This window comes from Bombus huntii, chromosome 6 (assembly GCF_024542735.1).
Source record: "Bombus huntii isolate Logan2020A chromosome 6, iyBomHunt1.1, whole genome shotgun sequence".
NCBI lineage: Eukaryota > Metazoa > Arthropoda > Insecta > Hymenoptera > Apidae > Bombus > Bombus huntii.
The window spans coordinates 15,602,756-15,621,374 of record NC_066243.1 but is presented as its reverse complement, the minus strand read 5'-3'; the positions used below and the strand labels follow the sequence as shown (position 1 = coordinate 15,621,374).

General features: G+C 36.6%; 1 protein-coding gene across 4 annotated transcripts in view; it reads right to left on the bottom strand.

The window, feature by feature from the left end:
* The window catches only part of LOC126866729 (GTP-binding protein RAD-like), a 76,762-nt gene that overhangs the window by 38,618 nt on the left and 19,525 nt on the right, over positions 1-18,619 (bottom strand). For 2 of the 4 annotated variants that reach the window (XM_050620668.1, XM_050620667.1), the window contains one exon: positions 16,351-16,597. In XM_050620668.1, the coding sequence (XP_050476625.1) occupies positions 16,351-16,597 (247 nt within the window). Of the gene's footprint in view, positions 1-16,350; positions 16,598-17,812; positions 17,852-18,619 lie in introns of all 4 variants that reach the window. The other 2 variants (XM_050620665.1, XM_050620666.1) reach the window with 2 other exon arrangements.

Here is an 18,619-nt window from a genome sequence, read left to right as displayed (position 1 = left end):
GAATTTCTCGACCATAAAATCTGTTCTATTCGCAGCAAGCGACGCGCAGTCGAACGTGGATATTTTGGGCTCCATAGTCACCGCAGTAAAGGGTCTCCTGATCGGTTATCAAGGTGGCTACAACACGGAAACGAACAAAATGACGAAGAACGACCTGGGATTGGCCTTCAGCTACCAGGACGTTGGTTTCCACTTCCGATGCACCTCGATACCGTACGAGTACGGACTTTCCCTCTTGTACAAAGGTTACAAATTTTCATTGTATTCTACGATGACCGTAGACTGCAAATTTTGTGCATTTCTCTTATTTAACAAAACCCACTGCAATGAAATTCCCAAATTTTTTAATTACATACTTGACACGTAATTTGACCCTTAAAACTTGAACATTTTCTTCCTGTATTTTTATATCTCTGCATCGTTTCTTTGTTATTGCCGATAGAAAAAAATGTGAAAGCGAAGAAGGCTGATGTTTAGACACAAATTTTTGCGAACGTTTATAACCGGGCAGTGGATGTCTGTGTAAGTTCATATTTTTCCATGAATATAAGCGAAGAAGCAGAATTTAAATGGAATATTATAACGAATACTCTTTTCAAAAGATATACATATTGCATCTTTTCGCATCTCGTGTATATATTTTCACATGCAAGTGACTTCTAAATGCATAAATATTCGCAGTCTACTATTTATAAGCTTTTTTCAGTTTTTTTTTTTTTTTTTAGTTTTTGAAGTATATACAAATGTAGCGAAGCTGCTGGTTCAATCTATTTTTGATTAAAATTTTTTAACACGTTTCTTCTTTGCCCGTGACAAGAGCAAAACCGATTTGCTTTTTTCTTTGTTTAAACAGTATATTATTAATCTTTTATATTTAACGTTGCAAAAGAAACGCGAATGAACGTAACAGATACCGTTGGTTAATGTAAATGTAATGGTAATATAATTTCGTTGGCAATTTAGAGCGTAAAATTAGTATGGATCTGGTTTAACACGCGAATGCACATTCAACTGATGTAATTAACAGAATTAATTCAACGTGTATAATCGGTTCAGTTTTCCCTTGATTAATATCGATGCGGTAGTTAATTGACGCATCGGGTGCGATTTTCCTTTAAAAAATTAAAGAAGAAATACTTGGGATTTATTTTCGAGCAACTTGAATCTCGTTTACAGACAATTTAAACGAAATATAATTATCTATAAATTATTATTAACGAAACACAAATATTATTAATAATATTTCATATTTATCATAATATTAATTAATATTCGAAAAATATTTATCACCACGATATACCGAAGATAACTGTGAATCGATTACTCTCACGTATAATATTTTTATCGATCAACCAAATCTATTTTATTATTCGCATTATTTGCTTTTAATTTATTCAACAAAATTTAAGTTCCCGTTAAATTCAATTTTAACTTTACTCTATTTTCCGTGTCACAATTCCCTTCGTTAGATAGCCACGAAATTTTCCCCATTCACATTATCAAAATTTAAATTATTCATCAGCCAAAAATTGAAATTAATCGTACAAAAGCTGGAACACATTGGATCGTACAAAACACACAGTTGTCTCCCGAATACATTTTTTTCTTTTCCAAAAATTAACAATATTCGAGCAGACAAACATTTCCAAGCTCCTAAGGTTCGTTCTAACTAATCGATGTTTATCCTCGTTCTCCAAGAAGCAGCGAAATGGCTGCAAATTCAAAAATTCGTTCCTCTGACGACAGTGACATTTCTCGTAAAGCAAATAGTTCCGTTAATTCATCGTGGTTTCCGGTTGACCGATGAGCGAACGACGCTTGCGTTAAAATGTTGCGAATATCGTGCAAGCACTCGCAAAGGAACTTGTGGTCGGAGGAAATTGAACAAGGGGTTGCAGTTCCATTTCACTTGGATTATTCTCGAGAGAAAGCGAGCATCGCGAGGTATCATACTCGATAGCAGGTCATTTTTAATTACTTTTATGCCCCGAGGTTGTCCTTTACCGTAATCGAAAAGAGCTCATAGAAAACACTGTAAGTACGAAAATGGAAAAACTTTGATCTTTCAACGTAAAACGTTCCACGTACTAACGAGAATGCAAGAGTATAGAATTTCAGTGCAATCTCCCTTTCTAAATAATTATTCATAGATAGTGGATTTTTCGATTCAATTCGCATTTTTCAGAATATATTGGGTTGTTCGAAAAGTATCTTTCTTTGACAGATACGTCTTTTACAACGACGCATCTTTATACAAACGTGAAACCTGATCTATCGAACGTTGTGATCTTTATCTTGATAGAAGAAAATGGATCGTACGTAATTCGATAAAATAACATAACACGAAAAATATCGTGCATCCATTATTGTCTTATATTCGAAGATTCGATTAAGTTTCGAAAGAAATTTTTAATAGCCGAACAAGTGAAATCTCGCTACAAATTCATTTTACCTATCAAGTGTTATAGAAAGCGCTATACTTTGGATATTTCATGTATCTTTTCATTGTTATGTACATTTTGTAAAATTCTGCGCTTTTGAGTTTCTCAAACAAACGCAGAAAAATCCGCGGTCCTGTTGTTAGCAATTACGAAAGACAGCGTCGCAGCGTCCCCACCATAGACAAAAATATAGCAGCCAAGATATTAGTTAAAAGATATTAGTCGATCGTTTCTTGGCATTGAGAATTGTGGATCTTAATCGCCGAAATAAAAGTAAAGGAACACTAAGGTTACACTTAGAATTCGTATTAAAATAGTTTTAGATTTATTTGATAAAGGATTTCCAGGATCTTCGTCGATATACATTTGCACGCGTCTCAGTATTTTCTTCGTCTCACCATCTTCCATACCACACTGCCAATGGAACAGTTGCATTCATCTGGTTTTCGAGACGCTGTGCACACACATACTTGCATACACTCATATTCACATACGTGTGTCACTACTACGCAGCTAATTTAGTCTAGCACACAAAATTATACATATCTGAATAAAACGAACGAAACATTCAATTTTAGGACGATTGATTGTAGGACAATACAAAACAAATTGAAGGACAAAAGCGATCTTTTTTTCGATAAAAAGTGGTATCTGCAAAGTGTTCGTCGTTCTGGCTACAATTTTTATCAAATTTCATTAATTTCGTCGTTTTCGAGGAAACGTTCCAAGAGGAAAATAATTTCAATGAAAATTGATTTTTCTACCAAAAGAACAGTCGATCCTTTCGACGTGGACGATCATATTCCACTTACGAATCAATGGAAGCTGTTGAGTGCTGATGAGAAATTTTTTAAAATAAACATCAGTTTTCTCTTTTTTCTCGCAAAGTGGATAATCGAAAATCCTCGTTGGACGAATGTGCACAAACGTGGACAAATCGCGGACAATCATATCCCACTCAGAAAATCGATAAAAAATATTCACAGCTGGATGCTGATGTCAAATTTTTCAATTCCATCGTACCTTTTTTTTCTTTTTTTCTCAAAGAGGACCAACGAATACTGTCTATTTTTTTTTTTTTTTTATAAAAAATTGCGCTTGGAGACGTCAACTTGGCAGACCCGTGATCCCGTCTATCGTAAATGTTCCCTGTTCCGAAAATACACATAATTTCGCCATGGAAATTCAAGATCGTGCGTCGCACACGGCTGAAAATGGTCCGTTCGTTGTGACGAACAATCGTCCATCGGAAATGGTACAATGTGTCACGTTGGCAAATATCGTCAGTTTTCGTATCGGTTGGTGTTACCGCAATATTGTCGTAGTATTGTTGTGTTGTAAAGGGTTGTGTTACCAGATTGAGGTAGGTTCGGGGATAGATTTCGGCCGCTGTGTCGTGAGACGTTCGCCTACGCTCGTAGGCGTAGCTTCGCACGCATTCTAATTTATGTTAGGTTGTCCGAAATGTTTCTTTCGTTTCATAAGGAAATAATAGACGCACCAATGTTTTTTTCTTTATATTAGTTTATTGAATTATGCGCGAATATAATAATAGAGATAGAACGAAATGGATCAATAAAATAATATAAAACAGAAATTGTTGTTCATCCATTATCACCTTATGAAACGAAAGAAACTTTTCGGACAACCTGATATTTTCCCAATGAGACGTTTGCGATAGCCGTGATCACTTTTGTTGGACTCTACCATTTAGAAGTTTTATCACGTGGTGAACGATACTCGGGAGTGATAGTTGGCCTAAATGCTACACGCTGCAGCTTAATTCTTACTTGGTCTGATAGAGTCAACCGCTAAGCGGTTAAAAGTTGCAAATAAAAGATTAACAAGAGAAGAGGGGAATTCCCAAGCCGCAAATTCCAAAAATTATGATACTTTGGGAATGTGTAAGGGATATATATAGACCATGGAATTTCGTTTTGCTGGCCAAACGACTTTATGGGGGTGAAACCGAGCCCCGAAAATCCGGCTAGTTTATGATTTTCCGTTGTAATTCGCGAACTCCGGGAGATAGAAAAAACGTTCTCAGGCAAAAGTTACTTCTTTCAATTAGCACTATCGTTTAAAGTAAGAAAAATGTGTTAATTTCGTAGCCAGTTCTAACGCAAAGTCGAGAAATAGCTGAGTTTCTAGAGATCGATTTCACCCACATACAGTGAATTTAGGTAGAAGGAAAAATTGCGTAATATTATCATTATATATCGTCCACGTATCCAGAAAGTTTCATAATTTCTGGAATTTCCGAGCTGGGGATCTTCCTTTGTAAATGATACAGGCTCGATCGGATTTCATTTTCTTTGCAACGCAGCTCGCAGGTATTTTAATTATACGATATGTTCTTTCAAATGTACTTTTTTTTTTTTTTATAGTGAATTACATTTTTCTTTACAAACTAGAACACACACATACACATACACACACACACACATATATATACAGCAGCTAAAAAGTAAGCGATCATTATATTTGCCAACCGTTTTAAAATACCTAAGTGGAACGAACAACATGTGGTCAAAAAGTTTCATCGTCCTTTTTATTTATTTTCCAATGGATTCATACTCGTGAACTTTTTAACCAACTCTCACGATAAAATGGTAAGTTTACGCTTTCCCGTATAAGCTCTCCCTTGAGGACCGAACGGTTTATTGAAATTTATTAAACGTTAAAGGTGGAATTCTGGATATGTTTTTGCTGTTAAATGAGAATCCTCCCTCGGTGGAAATTTCGAAACTTTTTGTCGATTATCTGTTGCGTGGCCGGTAAATTTCGACCTACGTCACAAGTTCTCGAAAGCTTCTGCACCGAGTAGACAATCCACGGGACACGGTGTTCGAGTTGATAGCTTTGCAATGGTCTCTGGTGGCCTCTATTGACCGAGGATTACCGAGTTTAATCGCTAAATATTGAAATTTATACCGTGTTCCCCTGGACTAAGATGAAACAATAACATTAGCTTCCTTGTTTGCTATCGTTTGCCAGAAATTGCGAGGAAAAAGGGAAAATTCCATCTCTCTCGATTACTTTCTAATCCATGCTGTTGTGATGGAATAGTATTATTCCACCTTATGGTAAACACCAAGGCGATTGACTTATCCTTAAAGCGAAATTTTCCGGAAAATAGTTACAGACTTTAGCTTTCTCGTTTCTCAAGCTCTCGACGACGGTTCGTGGGATTTGCCGCATTCTCAAACGTCGCTATATCATCGCTAGATCGTAGAAAATTAGATCCATAAGGAACACGATCGTTTCTTGTGTCCAGTTGACACGAAATTATAACAGTCCGATCGAGTATAAAAATCGAGCAAAGGAACAACGATTACTTGTAACTGTTTCGTTTTTCTTTCTTTTTCGCCTCTAATTTATTCGGCGGTTTAATTTCGAAGATAGGAAACAGGGCGATGTTTCCCTAGGCAATTTTTCCTTCGAAATTTGAACAAACAGTAGCAGAGACAGCAACAACGTAATTCGTATTCAATGTTTGCTAAAACTGTACGCTCCTCGATATGAAAATACAAGGGAGGAAAGCACAACACGAATTCTGGGAAAATCCTCATGCGACGGAATTTCCATCAAAATGTTAAACAATCGTATAGAAGAACTGACGGATTTTAACGTGATTTCCAAACGATATAAATATTTCTCATAATCAACGATGAATTATCGTTAGAATTTTCGATTTTCTAACGTTTCTTGAATCCCCGATAAAATTCTTTCATGCGTACCACATTTTTTCATATACGCGTGAGAAAAAAAGCTTTTCCATACTATGTCTTTTTCTATTCTATTAAACAATAATAATAATATAAAAATAAATCCGTTACGTAATATCGTATCTCGAATGTTAAATTTAAACGATCAATTTTTCTCGTTCACGTTTCACAGCTGTTTTTATTTTTCATATTTTTCGACGCCTTTTTAAATTACGCTATTTCACAGTTTCCAGCTGTAGCGTAAGATGTAAATGGACGACGATGGCCAGCGTCGTTCTGATATCACGCTGTTCATAGTTGCCATGCATATTTTATAATCCGACGTGTTTACGCTTCACACGCCACTAATTTGTAATTACGGATCTATCAGAAAGAAAATAAACGATCGGACACTGTCTGGAAATAATCCTGAATTAACGACACGGCTATACGTGCTAGCAACGAGACACGAAAGCTCGAGTTTTTCTTCTCCCCTTTTCGTTTCGTTCGTTTCGTTAACGTGACATTTTTCTTTGCCTCGATGGCGAAGAAACTTTGGCACCGATGAATCTGACGGCATGGAAAATCCTTTTTGCTCTTTACACCGTGGATTTCTATCGATTTTCCTGCTTTCACGATTAGCTGTGCGAATACATCGAAGTGCTTCAAATATGAAAGAGCATAGCAAGCACATATGCTTTCGTTATCGATTTTTACGTAACTAGAATCTTTCCCGATGTGTTTAGTCAAACATTCTGGCTGAGAGTTTATCTTACGTAGTGGGTTGCGTAATGAGAAACCGAAGGGAAATATTAAACTGTGTAACAAATTCTCTCCTGCGAAAGAGCATCAAAGCTGGCGTTTCTGATAACTGGAGATAAAGAGCCACGCGAGAAAATTGTATTATCTATTTTTAACTTGCTTCTGTGTTGGAAAATTTTTTAATCTGAAAGTCTAGGAATTCACAAATCCATCTAATCTGCTAATTCACTAATCTTCTACTCTGCTGACCCGCGAGTCGATTAATTTATAAATCTACGGATTACTAAATTCTCGAATTTTGTTTGCGAATCTGCTGCTCTCTAAATCTTTGCGTTGCTAAATTCTACAAATCTGTGGATCTCAAAATGTGGAAATACCAGAACCTCTAAACTAATAAAGTGTACAGATCTACGAATCTATGGATCTGTAAGTCTACGAATCTGTAGGTCTGTAAATTTCTGAATCTAAATGTAACAATGTAAAAAATTTGCGAACCGACAGATCTATACGAATGTCAATTAAAATGTGAAAAAAAAAAGAAAAAAGAAAGAAAGTATTTTCAGCCGATAGAAACGACGAAATAAACGATGTTTCTGTAATTTTTCAAGTAAACTCGGATTGGGACGCGGCAATCAACGGTATTCTAGCTAGAAGCGGTGGAATCCAGAAATGGACGCTAGGTGCCGCGGCGAAATGTAACATCGACGAAGGATCCACGTTCCGTTGTAAATTCAACACCGATCTTCAGTTGGGTTTGAGCTTGCAGCAGAAACTCGACGAGAACGCCACGTTAAGTCTGTCATTTAACATCGATTGTGCCAATGTGACGAGAGGCGGTCACAAAGTCGGCTTGGCTTTCGAAATCGAAGCGTGAACAACCGATTGTCCACGTTTCGAATTGTCTTTTGTAAGAACGCTTTTTGATGTCTACTTTTTTCTTTCATTTTATTTTTTCCAACTTTTCGAGTCCGCTTGTTTCTCGCCTATGTATTGTGACTATTCGTATTAAACGTCCGATATTGTTATTAAAGTAGTACTTTCACTTAACTGTGTTGCAATTTATTCCAACTTTCAGATACTTTGTTTTATCATTTAGAGTCGTAACAGCTCGTAGAATTATTAACGTTTACTATTTTTTTTTTTTTTTTTTATTAAAACAACGTGCGCGTATATTTTCGTTTTTACTAGAAACTCGAGTACGCCGAGGCTTTTAGCAAGTTGTTGTTTATGAGACGATCATTTTTTTTTCTTTTTTAGGAGGTATAGCAATTTAAAAATTATTTGAAAACAAAGGTGTAACAGGTATTACGATTTATGTTATTATTACGCTGTATTTTAATACACAGTGACTGTAGAAAATAAGTACAAAGAAATGCCAGTATCTAGATACACGTGAAAAGAAGAAGTGTTGAAATTTGGATAAATACAAACAAAAATAGCAATATTTTCAGCTATGAAACCGAAGAAGAGAAGAGAAGATTACGGTGAAATTGGGGATGAATGACCCTGTTGCTTCGAAGTGTTTATGGCTATTATTAGAAAGAGGATTTACGATTAGATCACTCGAGGTACAAACAGAGTATAATGCAAAATTTGATTTAGCAGTAGAAAAAAAAATACAAGACGTAAAATCCATAAATAATTTAGGAAACTTTACATATAATTTACATTGTATCGTATTCTCTGTAATTGGCCTTGTATTATTGGTTTCGAAATATATTTATGAAATTATAAATGATGAGTGAGTTCTATTATCTGAAAATTCCCTCATCGGGAGATTTATATCTCCACATTAACCCGGATACTGCAGGTTACAATGTACTTAACACTAGAACTACCACACCAGTTAAATTGACTGGTTTTTACAATTTCATTTTAAAATTCCTACTTCGTGTTATATTTTTTTCCGCAATGATGTAATGACTTCCGCAACGATAACTAAAAGAATAATATAATGAATTTCATTTTCTTTTTTATGTATTCAAACTGAAAATAATTTTGTATCGAGGCTACTGATACCAATACCAGTCAAAATGACTAGCGCTTGTCAAAGTGTAAAAGGGTTCTGCAATTTGTTTATCGAACCCTAATTAACCAGTTTCTTCGTTTTGTACAACTTCCCACGCGTTTTTCAAATTTTTACCGCGCATCGTTCGATACGATGATATTGGTTATCAGGAAAATTACGGATCGATCGCTAGATCGCTAGATGCTAACGCTAGAAATGCCACAGCAGTCAAAATGACTGTTTCTACAATTTTATAAATGCGTCAACCCTCGTTTAGGGATCACAGTCCCAGATGGATTAATAACGTTGAGGTTGAGGTTGACTGATTGAAGACCGAGTGGATGAATTTGTAATAGAAAAGTATATTGAAATAATTAAAGGTATAAGTGTAATGTATAATGTATAAGTTTATGCTGATTCAGATCCTTACTCTCTTAGTGTTACTAGACAGTCGAATGATAGGGAGCACGTTCATATATTTATAGCGAAAGGACATTACCAAAAAAGTTAAGCTTATAACTTGAGCTAGAGGCTACAGGCAACATAAATAGAAATCTGTTTATTAGTTCCTTTGTTCCTAGACCTTGCAACCCAAAACATAATGTATACTCCATACAATAATATGCACCACTCCTTATTTAGAATATTTCTGCGTAGTAGCAGTCTCTAGGTCACAGACATACACAAATAAAGATGTAGAGTTTCTCTTCGAGTAGTTACTTCAACAAATAATACCAAAAATGTACTACATAACATGGAATTCCTTCTGTAAGAAAGTAGTGAATCAATAAATATAAAAATATTCTATTATTACGTATTTTTTAAAGACCAGTGATTTTCACTGGTTTTGGTAGAAATAGCTTCGTGTTAATTATCGGCAGTTCTAGCGTTAAGACTTCCTTATGTCCCTATCCAATTCCACGAAATACACAACAGAATTTAGGTATTAACGTCTCAAACTTCAAAAACGTTACGACCCTCGGAAATGGTGTGCGTGAACTTCAATAACATTCCGAACTTCCCCAACAACCTAACGTGTATTGGATTAATATAGGAGAGTGGATCGATAAGTAAGTTACAGCTTGCCGATAACTTTCATTCGGAAAAAAGATATACAGTTACCGTTGCTGCTGATATGGACGAAACATTGTTTTGCCTGGTACAGCATCGTTCTACATCGTGAACACCTATCATGTTTCAGTTCGTCTACATCGATTAACAATACTATATCAACCACTGTATCGTCAATGTATATTATCATTCGTTAAATGTTTAAGAACGTAACTTGATTCACGCAAAATGTGGTAAACTCTGGTTTCCTGTGAGTTGTGATATAATTTCGTTTATGTCTAGTTAACACTGTCTCTTATTACGCTAGTCTTGCTTAGAGGAGATATATTTCTACTATGCGTACAGTTTGAGTCACAAAATGCAGAGCGTGATGCACAGGCCGTTGAAAAGAAGTGAACGATGATTACAACTTCCGATGCTGGACGTCGAGATAGCGAAGGAAATCTACGATACGAAGGAAATCTCAAGAAAAGTCGTTCGACGTTTGTTTCTCGAATTTATAATTCCAATAAGAACACTAATCTACAGTATGTTTATCCGTGAACAGTTGAATATCTCGAAAATTGTAGAAAATACGAAAAAAAAGAAAAATGTTTCGGACGATAGCTGATGTTTACGAGCTGATATTTGTACGATCTCGAGGCAAGCCTCGTTTTAATTTTTTAAACGCATCTCTTTTATTTATATTTTATTACACATTCTCATGACTGACGTCAGAACATTTCCAAAATACTGCGTACGTACGTATGTATTTTCTACAGGACAATTTCGAGAGATGAACCGACAGAGTTACTGTGTCAACGGCGTTAGCATTACTCGATGTACACAGCGTGGAGAAGAGGCGATTTTACGCGTGTAATGTAACGCGTTGCAACGTGTGCAGAATAGTCCAATATGACGATCCACAAATGAGTGGGATTCGCGTAAATGCGATTCTTGATCCTGCGGGATTCCCTCCGACATTTTTCGACCATTGTTGTTGATATCGTTTCGCGCGCGTCTATAATTCCAGTGTGCAATTTGTTTGCGCTGTACATCGGATATAATATTAATGCCGTGGCATGGCTCTCGTATCTCGGTATTATCTTGTGCAAAATGTCCTGACGTCAGCTGCAAGACAAACGGCACAAAGAATAAGAGAGATCCATTTAAAAAACTTAAACGCAATGTCCATAGGGCATTTCAGAGCCATTTCGAGATCGTATAAATACGAGCACGATAGGGGCTCTTTCATGACTTTCGTTTGAATCACTTCTTCGTGTGTTTTATATTAGGTTGTCGGAAAAGTGTCTTTCTGTTACAGACACGTCTTTTACAACGACGCATCTTTATACGAACATGAATTCTAATCTGTCGAACGTTGTGATCTTTATTTTGATAGAAGAAAATGGATCATACGTAATTCGATAAAATAATATAAAACGGAAAATGTTGTGCATCCATTATTTCTTTATAAAACGAAAGATAATTTTCGGACGACCTAATAGTTTCTCAGATATTCTAACTGCTCGCAGATAAACGTACGGCAATGAAAAAATACGAGGTTCTCAGATATTAAAACGGATTTAAAAATTTGAACGTGAGGATCGCTGGGCATTTCAGGACCACTTCGAGATCGTATAAATAACAGCACGATACACGTCCCTTCATACGCTACTATATTCGTTTCAATCATTTTTTCGTATGTTTTATAGTTTTTCAGATATCCTAACGGTTCACAGATAATCTGCGTGACAGTAGAGAAATACGAGGTTCTCGGATATTAAAACGAACTGACGATTTCCACGATGTCTGCTCGAGCAAATAAAATTTAACAATGAGAGAAGAGATCGTTCTACTATTCCAGAGTTCCATTATCCGAACATTTTCGTCCCTCTGTTGGCATCTGACACGGGAGACATATTACAGTCGGATGAATTCGTCATGGTGCGAACTACAACCTACCTACCTGAACAAAAACACGCAATTCCGTACAAAAAGAAAACAAAGAAACAAAGTTTCAGCTGAAAATTTCGGAAGCGCATCCACCTAGAGAAGATTTACGACCAATGATTAATAATTGCGCGCTTCAAATGGGACACCGCGTATTTTCAAGATGACACGTTTTTTCTTTTTTTTATTATTTAATTTGTACTTTACAATTTATCCATCTGGACTTTTTGTAAATTTTTCCAACTTAATTGCTAAATAACACGTGGATTGCTACCTCCAGCGGGATACCATCATTGAATTTGATTATTTTATTTCCTTATTGAGGTCAGTGAGGTGTTTTCTTTTTAGTCTTCTTTGTAGAATCTTTTATTATTTAATTTGTACTTTACAATTTATCCATCTGGACTTTTTGTAAATTTTTCCAACTTAATTGCTAAATAACACGTGGATGGCTACCTCCAGCGGGATACCATCTTTAAGTTTGTCTATTTTACTTCCTTATTGAGGTCAGTGGGGTGTTTTCTTTTTAGTCTTCTTTGTAGAATCTTTTATTATTTAATTTGTACTTTACAATTTGTCCAGATGGACTTTTGGTAAATTTTTCTAATTTAATTGCTAAATAACATGCGGATGGCTATCCCCAGCTGGATACCAGTTTGACTATTTTATTTCTTTAGCGAGGTCAGTGGGATGTAGGATGACACGTATCTCGTAATCACTGTTCTCAAATTGGCTGTGAATTTTGCTAATATAAAATCACGACGTTTCGTTACGACTCCAAGAAGATATCCAAATGTTTTACGCGACATACACATCTGTAATACCTTGGTGAACGTTCTCTATGGTAAACGTTCAAATATTTTCACGAACATATAGAATTTATCGACAACCGTATCACCAGATGTTATCGCAAATCGCAAGATTTAATTTTAGGATCGCACGTGATATGCATTTCACGGAAATGCCACGCATAAAACCAGAGCGAAGAGGAAGAAGATACTCGAAGCACGCTTATCAAAATTCCATTTGAATACAACGCCGTAGCGTTCTCCTTTCTCGTTAACAGCTATTTCGCGAGATCTTGATCACGCGAAGCGCGCCTCGTTGTTAGCCCGATGCAACGAGCGGAGTATAATAGTCGATGCCAACCCGCAGTTTTACAAACGCCGGCTACGCAACGATTTTTGTTCACGCGGTGCACGTGCACGTTGCTAAAGTGTATCACGTAGCGGTGTCGTATTTCACTTGGCTGTTGGCAACAGAAACAGAAATTAATGAAACCGGACCGTTATCGATCTTGTTGCTAACACGTAGTTCCATTGTTTTAACGAGGGAGCATCTTGTCCGAGCTTTTCACCGGCACCGATGAAAATTTGCCAACTTAAAGGGAACCGTTCGATCCCACGGCGTCCATTCTATCAGCAGAATTGCGGACGATTTGTGCCGGATCGCTTGGTTTATGTTTTTATGGCGTTTTACGAGGGACGTTTTATGAGAAGGCCGACGGTTATTCGATCCTTAAACGTACAAAGTTAACAATCGCTGGTGTATCTACTAGATTTTCTAATAAATCGTTTGCTAAAATTGGCTCGTTTCCATAAGTGTTCTCTTCCAATCAACGATAATAATTTATCAACCTTCGAGACACGATAGTTGCAGCTTTAAAATAGCAGCGTAAAAGAGTTTATGATAAATGGAAGATGAAAATAGGGGTGAAAGTTTCTCGTAGAAAGTCGTAACAGGTGGCAGGAAATGGATATTTTATGAGAATTCAAGAAGAGGGAAAGATTGTCGATAAATCTTGAACAGTCTATAACAGAGAAAAATGGATGTACTGTCTATAAAAAGTTTGGACACAAAAACACGTGGCCTATTATCATACTTTGCAGGATAGATGGCCATAAGAGAAACGTTGCAGCAAACAAGCTTACGATAAAGCTCATCAATTAACTGTAAGTGACGCGAAGAGACCCGTTTATAGCTTATTAAAATTTAAATTACAAACGATATCGTTACAGTGATAAGACTTTAATAATCGTGACGTATTTTCGATCTATTTGACGCATATTTTTTACGTACGTATTCCTTCTATACGTTGCTATACCTTTATGTTTCCTTTTTAATTCAATCATCAGATTGATAAAATTCGCTTTTTATGCGATAAAACCATTTAATCTCCGTTTGTTTGTACTATGCCAGAACATGGATATCGGCTTTCGTCGCTTTCGTCAATGAAAATGCATTACTATCAAAGAAATTTGCACAAATTTCCGTGGTTTTTGTTACGAGTCTGTCGATCGTTTTACCATCCTTTATTCCTTAACAACAGCAGTATCGTTTTACTCGAATGAAAAGTTCAGCGTGTCTCGGAAACAGTACACGTGGCAGGGAACGTATTAAACTGTCGATATTGCTGCAGCAGACGCTTTTGCGCGCCGTGTGACACGGCACATTCGACGATGCTTTGGCAAATTAATGCGAGCCACAGAAACGCAATACGTACGTATACACGTTGGCTACGTGCTAATTAATTAGTGTGTAGAGTATAGCAGAGCCAAGTATAGCACAACCGTCTACTATTCGAATATTTTGTTAGCCTAACGTTCGAAAAGAGAGCTGCTCTATCCACGAAGCATCGCTTCGTGTATTAAACGCGTTGATCCTAACGTCATTGTAAAGTAACGTGCACCTGTCCGCGAAACAGCGGCCACTCGTTTTCGTCGCTGCGCGTTTCCGTCACGGAAACTGGTGTTAAAGCCGAATTTACGCTCTTTCACTTGGCAACAACGCGGCGGATGAACGCCGCTTTCATTCTTGTTTCATGCGCGGATGAAACCAGATGAAAGCAGCGTTCATCCGCCGTGTTCATGTAAAGCGAAACAGTGTAAACTCGGCTTGAAATTGTCAGTAGCGGGGGCGAGTACGACGTCGCAGCTGTAAACGAATGTAGCGATGTAGGGTGGAAGCGTCTTGCAGCGAGACAAAATCTCTTACTTTTTTTTTTAATTTATTTATTTAAATTTTACAATTTGTCCAGTAGGACATTTGGTAAAATATTATAGCGGTATACTAATATAACATGTGGGTGGCTACCCCCAGCGGGGTACCATCATCGTGTTTGTTAGGTTATGTCCTTTGTGAGATCTGTTGGGTGTTTCCTTTTTAATCTTCTTTTTATGCTTAAAATCTCTTACTGACCGCTTCTTAGACTTGTAGCGACACATAAGCTAGAGGACGATTCAAATCATGTTGTTTTGCCTCGGAGTATCAATATCGTTAGAAAACACGTAATGTAGTAATAAATAAACTCCGGGCAAAACAATGTCGCCGCTACGTGCAACCCTCGAACACAGACGAATGTGAATTTTCCGACTCTCCCCCGACCAGTATAAATAAACAGACGCGATCGTAAGGATTACAGTATCTAGAAGTTACCGACGAGTATCTACGAGTATCCATCGAGTATCTATCAGCGATCTAATCAGCGAGTATACAGGGTGGTTGGTGATTCTACGCGAAAAAAGAAGTCGAAAATATAGAATAAAATTTTTTTTTTAATTTTTCCATCGAGACAACGATCTACAGAGATATCCGTTATAACAAAACGCGATAAAGTGCACGCGTACCGAGCGCAAATTCAAAGTCGATTTTCTCGAAAACAAAGCCTCAAAGGAAAAATGTTTATTCTATATTTTCGACTTCTTTTTTCGCGTAGAATCACCCCCTTTTCGCTTGTACCACCAGTTACCAACCACCCTGTATCAGCGATTATACAGTGTCTTAGCGAATCCGTTAGTACGAGCGTCTTAACGACATTACCTGTGTTTATTTATTAATTATTTTAAATACACTTGACAGTTTCGACAGCGAGCAATCTCGTCGTATAAATCTCACGATCAACTATCCTCTACGTAGTCCTCTACAGACTGTACACTGGCGTGGACGTATCGCCGCGTCTAATGGACTACGTTTACGTTCCTACGAAGCGACGATTCTTTTCGACCAACGTTAGCATCGTCGTACGCGTTAGAGCATAAACGGCGAGTGGAAAAAGGGAATGTAATGGACCCTCTCGCGTCGACAATTTCTATAGTTTGGCGCGCCAAAAAGGTAGGGAGCCCTCCGATGTTAAAGCAAATTCGCCATCTCTTTGATCTCTGTTTGAACGAATGAAAGTTAATATCAGGAAAGTGATTGTTCTAGTATTGGAAAGTTCCATCAAATAGCTTCCCTGTTAATTGGCATATCGAGGGCTCTATCAAATGTATATTAAGCTCCGTGTAGAGTTTGGTAATATCGTCACGTAACTACAGACATTTAATACCGCGAAGATGAAACGCGTGGAATTTGATAAGAGAAAAAAAAAAAAAAAAAAAAGAAGAAAAGATCGTTTCATTAGAAAATATGACGATTGTAAGTAACGACTCACTCTGTGTCGTGGAACCGCCGGCATACTGCTGGTCCTTCCGCGATATTGCTTTGGTCCTGGAGCTCGGGATCCTGACGCTGAACCAGCTGTACCAGCTGGGCTAGTTGGACTTGGTCCACCTGGGCTCGTGCCTGGACTCAAGTGAGACGAAGAGGACGCTGTTCCAGGACTTATGGCCGGGGTTCTTGTGGGACTCCTCGGCGAGGGCGATAAATGACCCCAAGGGCCGGTTTCTGCTTGTAGAAACCTATTGTTGGGGCGAGGAGAATTTAATGAGAGATTTTACTTGTAGGTTTCGATAGTAAGATAGGTGTAAGTTATTGCATTTAGATGATAATGAGAAAGCAGAAGCGATAGAAAAGTATCTTTACGCAGCATGATGACGAAAAATAAAGAATGTTTCTACTCCGTTGATACCGAAAGAAATACGATAAATAAACAGAGAAGGAAGCAAGTTATACGATTGCAATACGATGCAATACGATTAACAATACAGAGAAATTTTAAATACTGTTATTTTGCTTTATTAGCAACGTTTTCAATTATTCGAGCGCAAATTACTAATTCGCATATGTTTGCGACAACAGAGTTTTGCTCTATCAGCGATCACACGGTGCCATTTTTCCAGCGGTTTCAAACGCCTAGCGTTGTTGCAAAAAATCGTAACCTACGGTGACGTGACAGGATATTTTCCCTTAAGGTCGGACTGTACGCAGAAGGCTGTGTGATTCGCTCGTCCTGAATTTTGTCTAAGGATTAAAGAGCTAAATTTAGCGAATTTCTAACTTCGTGTAGCGTATACCGCGCGTACTGTCGAAACCAGTGAAAATCTAACTAGAGTTTCTAACAAGTAGAAAGTAACAGCATTGTACGTGCAAATATCTACTTCTTGTGGTCATTGTACGTATCTACGTGTATTTGTATTGTTGAGGATTTTTCACTGCTTAAATATGTTATATGTTAGTTTTAAACTATTTATTTTAAACTACTTGACGTGATATTAAATGGAATTCGATGAAGTTTTCTTTAGTACAGTTATAAATGCTATCTGCAATTTTTATTAGGATTCAATAGCCAAATTCGTATACAATCTACGATAAAAAAAATTGGATTTTAGGCTACAATATATCGTACGCCAAATTGGGAAGAATAATACGTAAAAAATTCTTTCGATTCGTGTTACGTATGAACTTTTCATACAGCCACTAGTATAGTGCTGTAAATTAATGTTTCGCGGAGAAAATCAAAATTCCTATTTCGGTTATTTTGTATAAACAGGTCAATGTATAATGATATAAAAAGCCGCGAGTAGCTTTAAAGAGTTTCGGATAATTTGAAAGTTTTCAAAGTTGAAAGTAATTAAGAAAGTAATTACACGAGCGATTGCAAAGACGCAGCCGTATAAAAAGTTCAGATTAAAAACAGAACTGAACAGAAGAATATTTAGATGCAGAAACTTAACTGTATGATACTGTGGTGTAAAAAAGGGCCAACTAGTTTCCTCCAAAAAAGAAAAAAAAAAAGAAAAGAAAAAAGAAAAAACAAAAATGGAAAATAAATAGAAAAGGTTATTTAAAACATTCTCTTAGACATAAACGTAACATATTTTATTTAAAAAAATCGTCGATATCTATATCGTGTTATTATTATTTCTCACGTAGAAACTACTCATTGTTTAAAATTTTATACATAAAGGCAATGAAATTAAATAATAAACAGTATCAATATTTATCAGATTTTATGTTTACTTCGATTAAATATTAATGGACTTATCGATATTAATAATATTTTATTGGATGAGTTGATTCCATTTAAATAATTGCTGAACAAATTATGCCAATGAATTATTTGTTAAATTATTAGGCGAAATAATTCATTGAATGATAATCTGAAAATAAAAGAAGCACAACTGAAACGGTATAGTATGTTATTTTATATATTTGCTCTTTTGTGCATTCCTTCAATATATCAAAGAACGCGTTAATGCATAATTAATTTATTTATAACAATCGTCGATTTATAATTTTTAGACCGGAAAAAGAGGGATAAACGATTACGTATAGTACCGTTTTCATAAACAAGATATTGTAAATGAATTAAACAAAACTGCAATTACAGCGAGTTGAATAAAATTCATAATTTCCGAAAGGTTTTATTCACAGTAACATCGTCAAAAGATTGGCCATTACCAATACGCAAAACCTGTCCATTCCCATTTTAGCCCATTTTCCAACAATGTTTGCTCAACTCCGATCCGGAATTCAAAGCC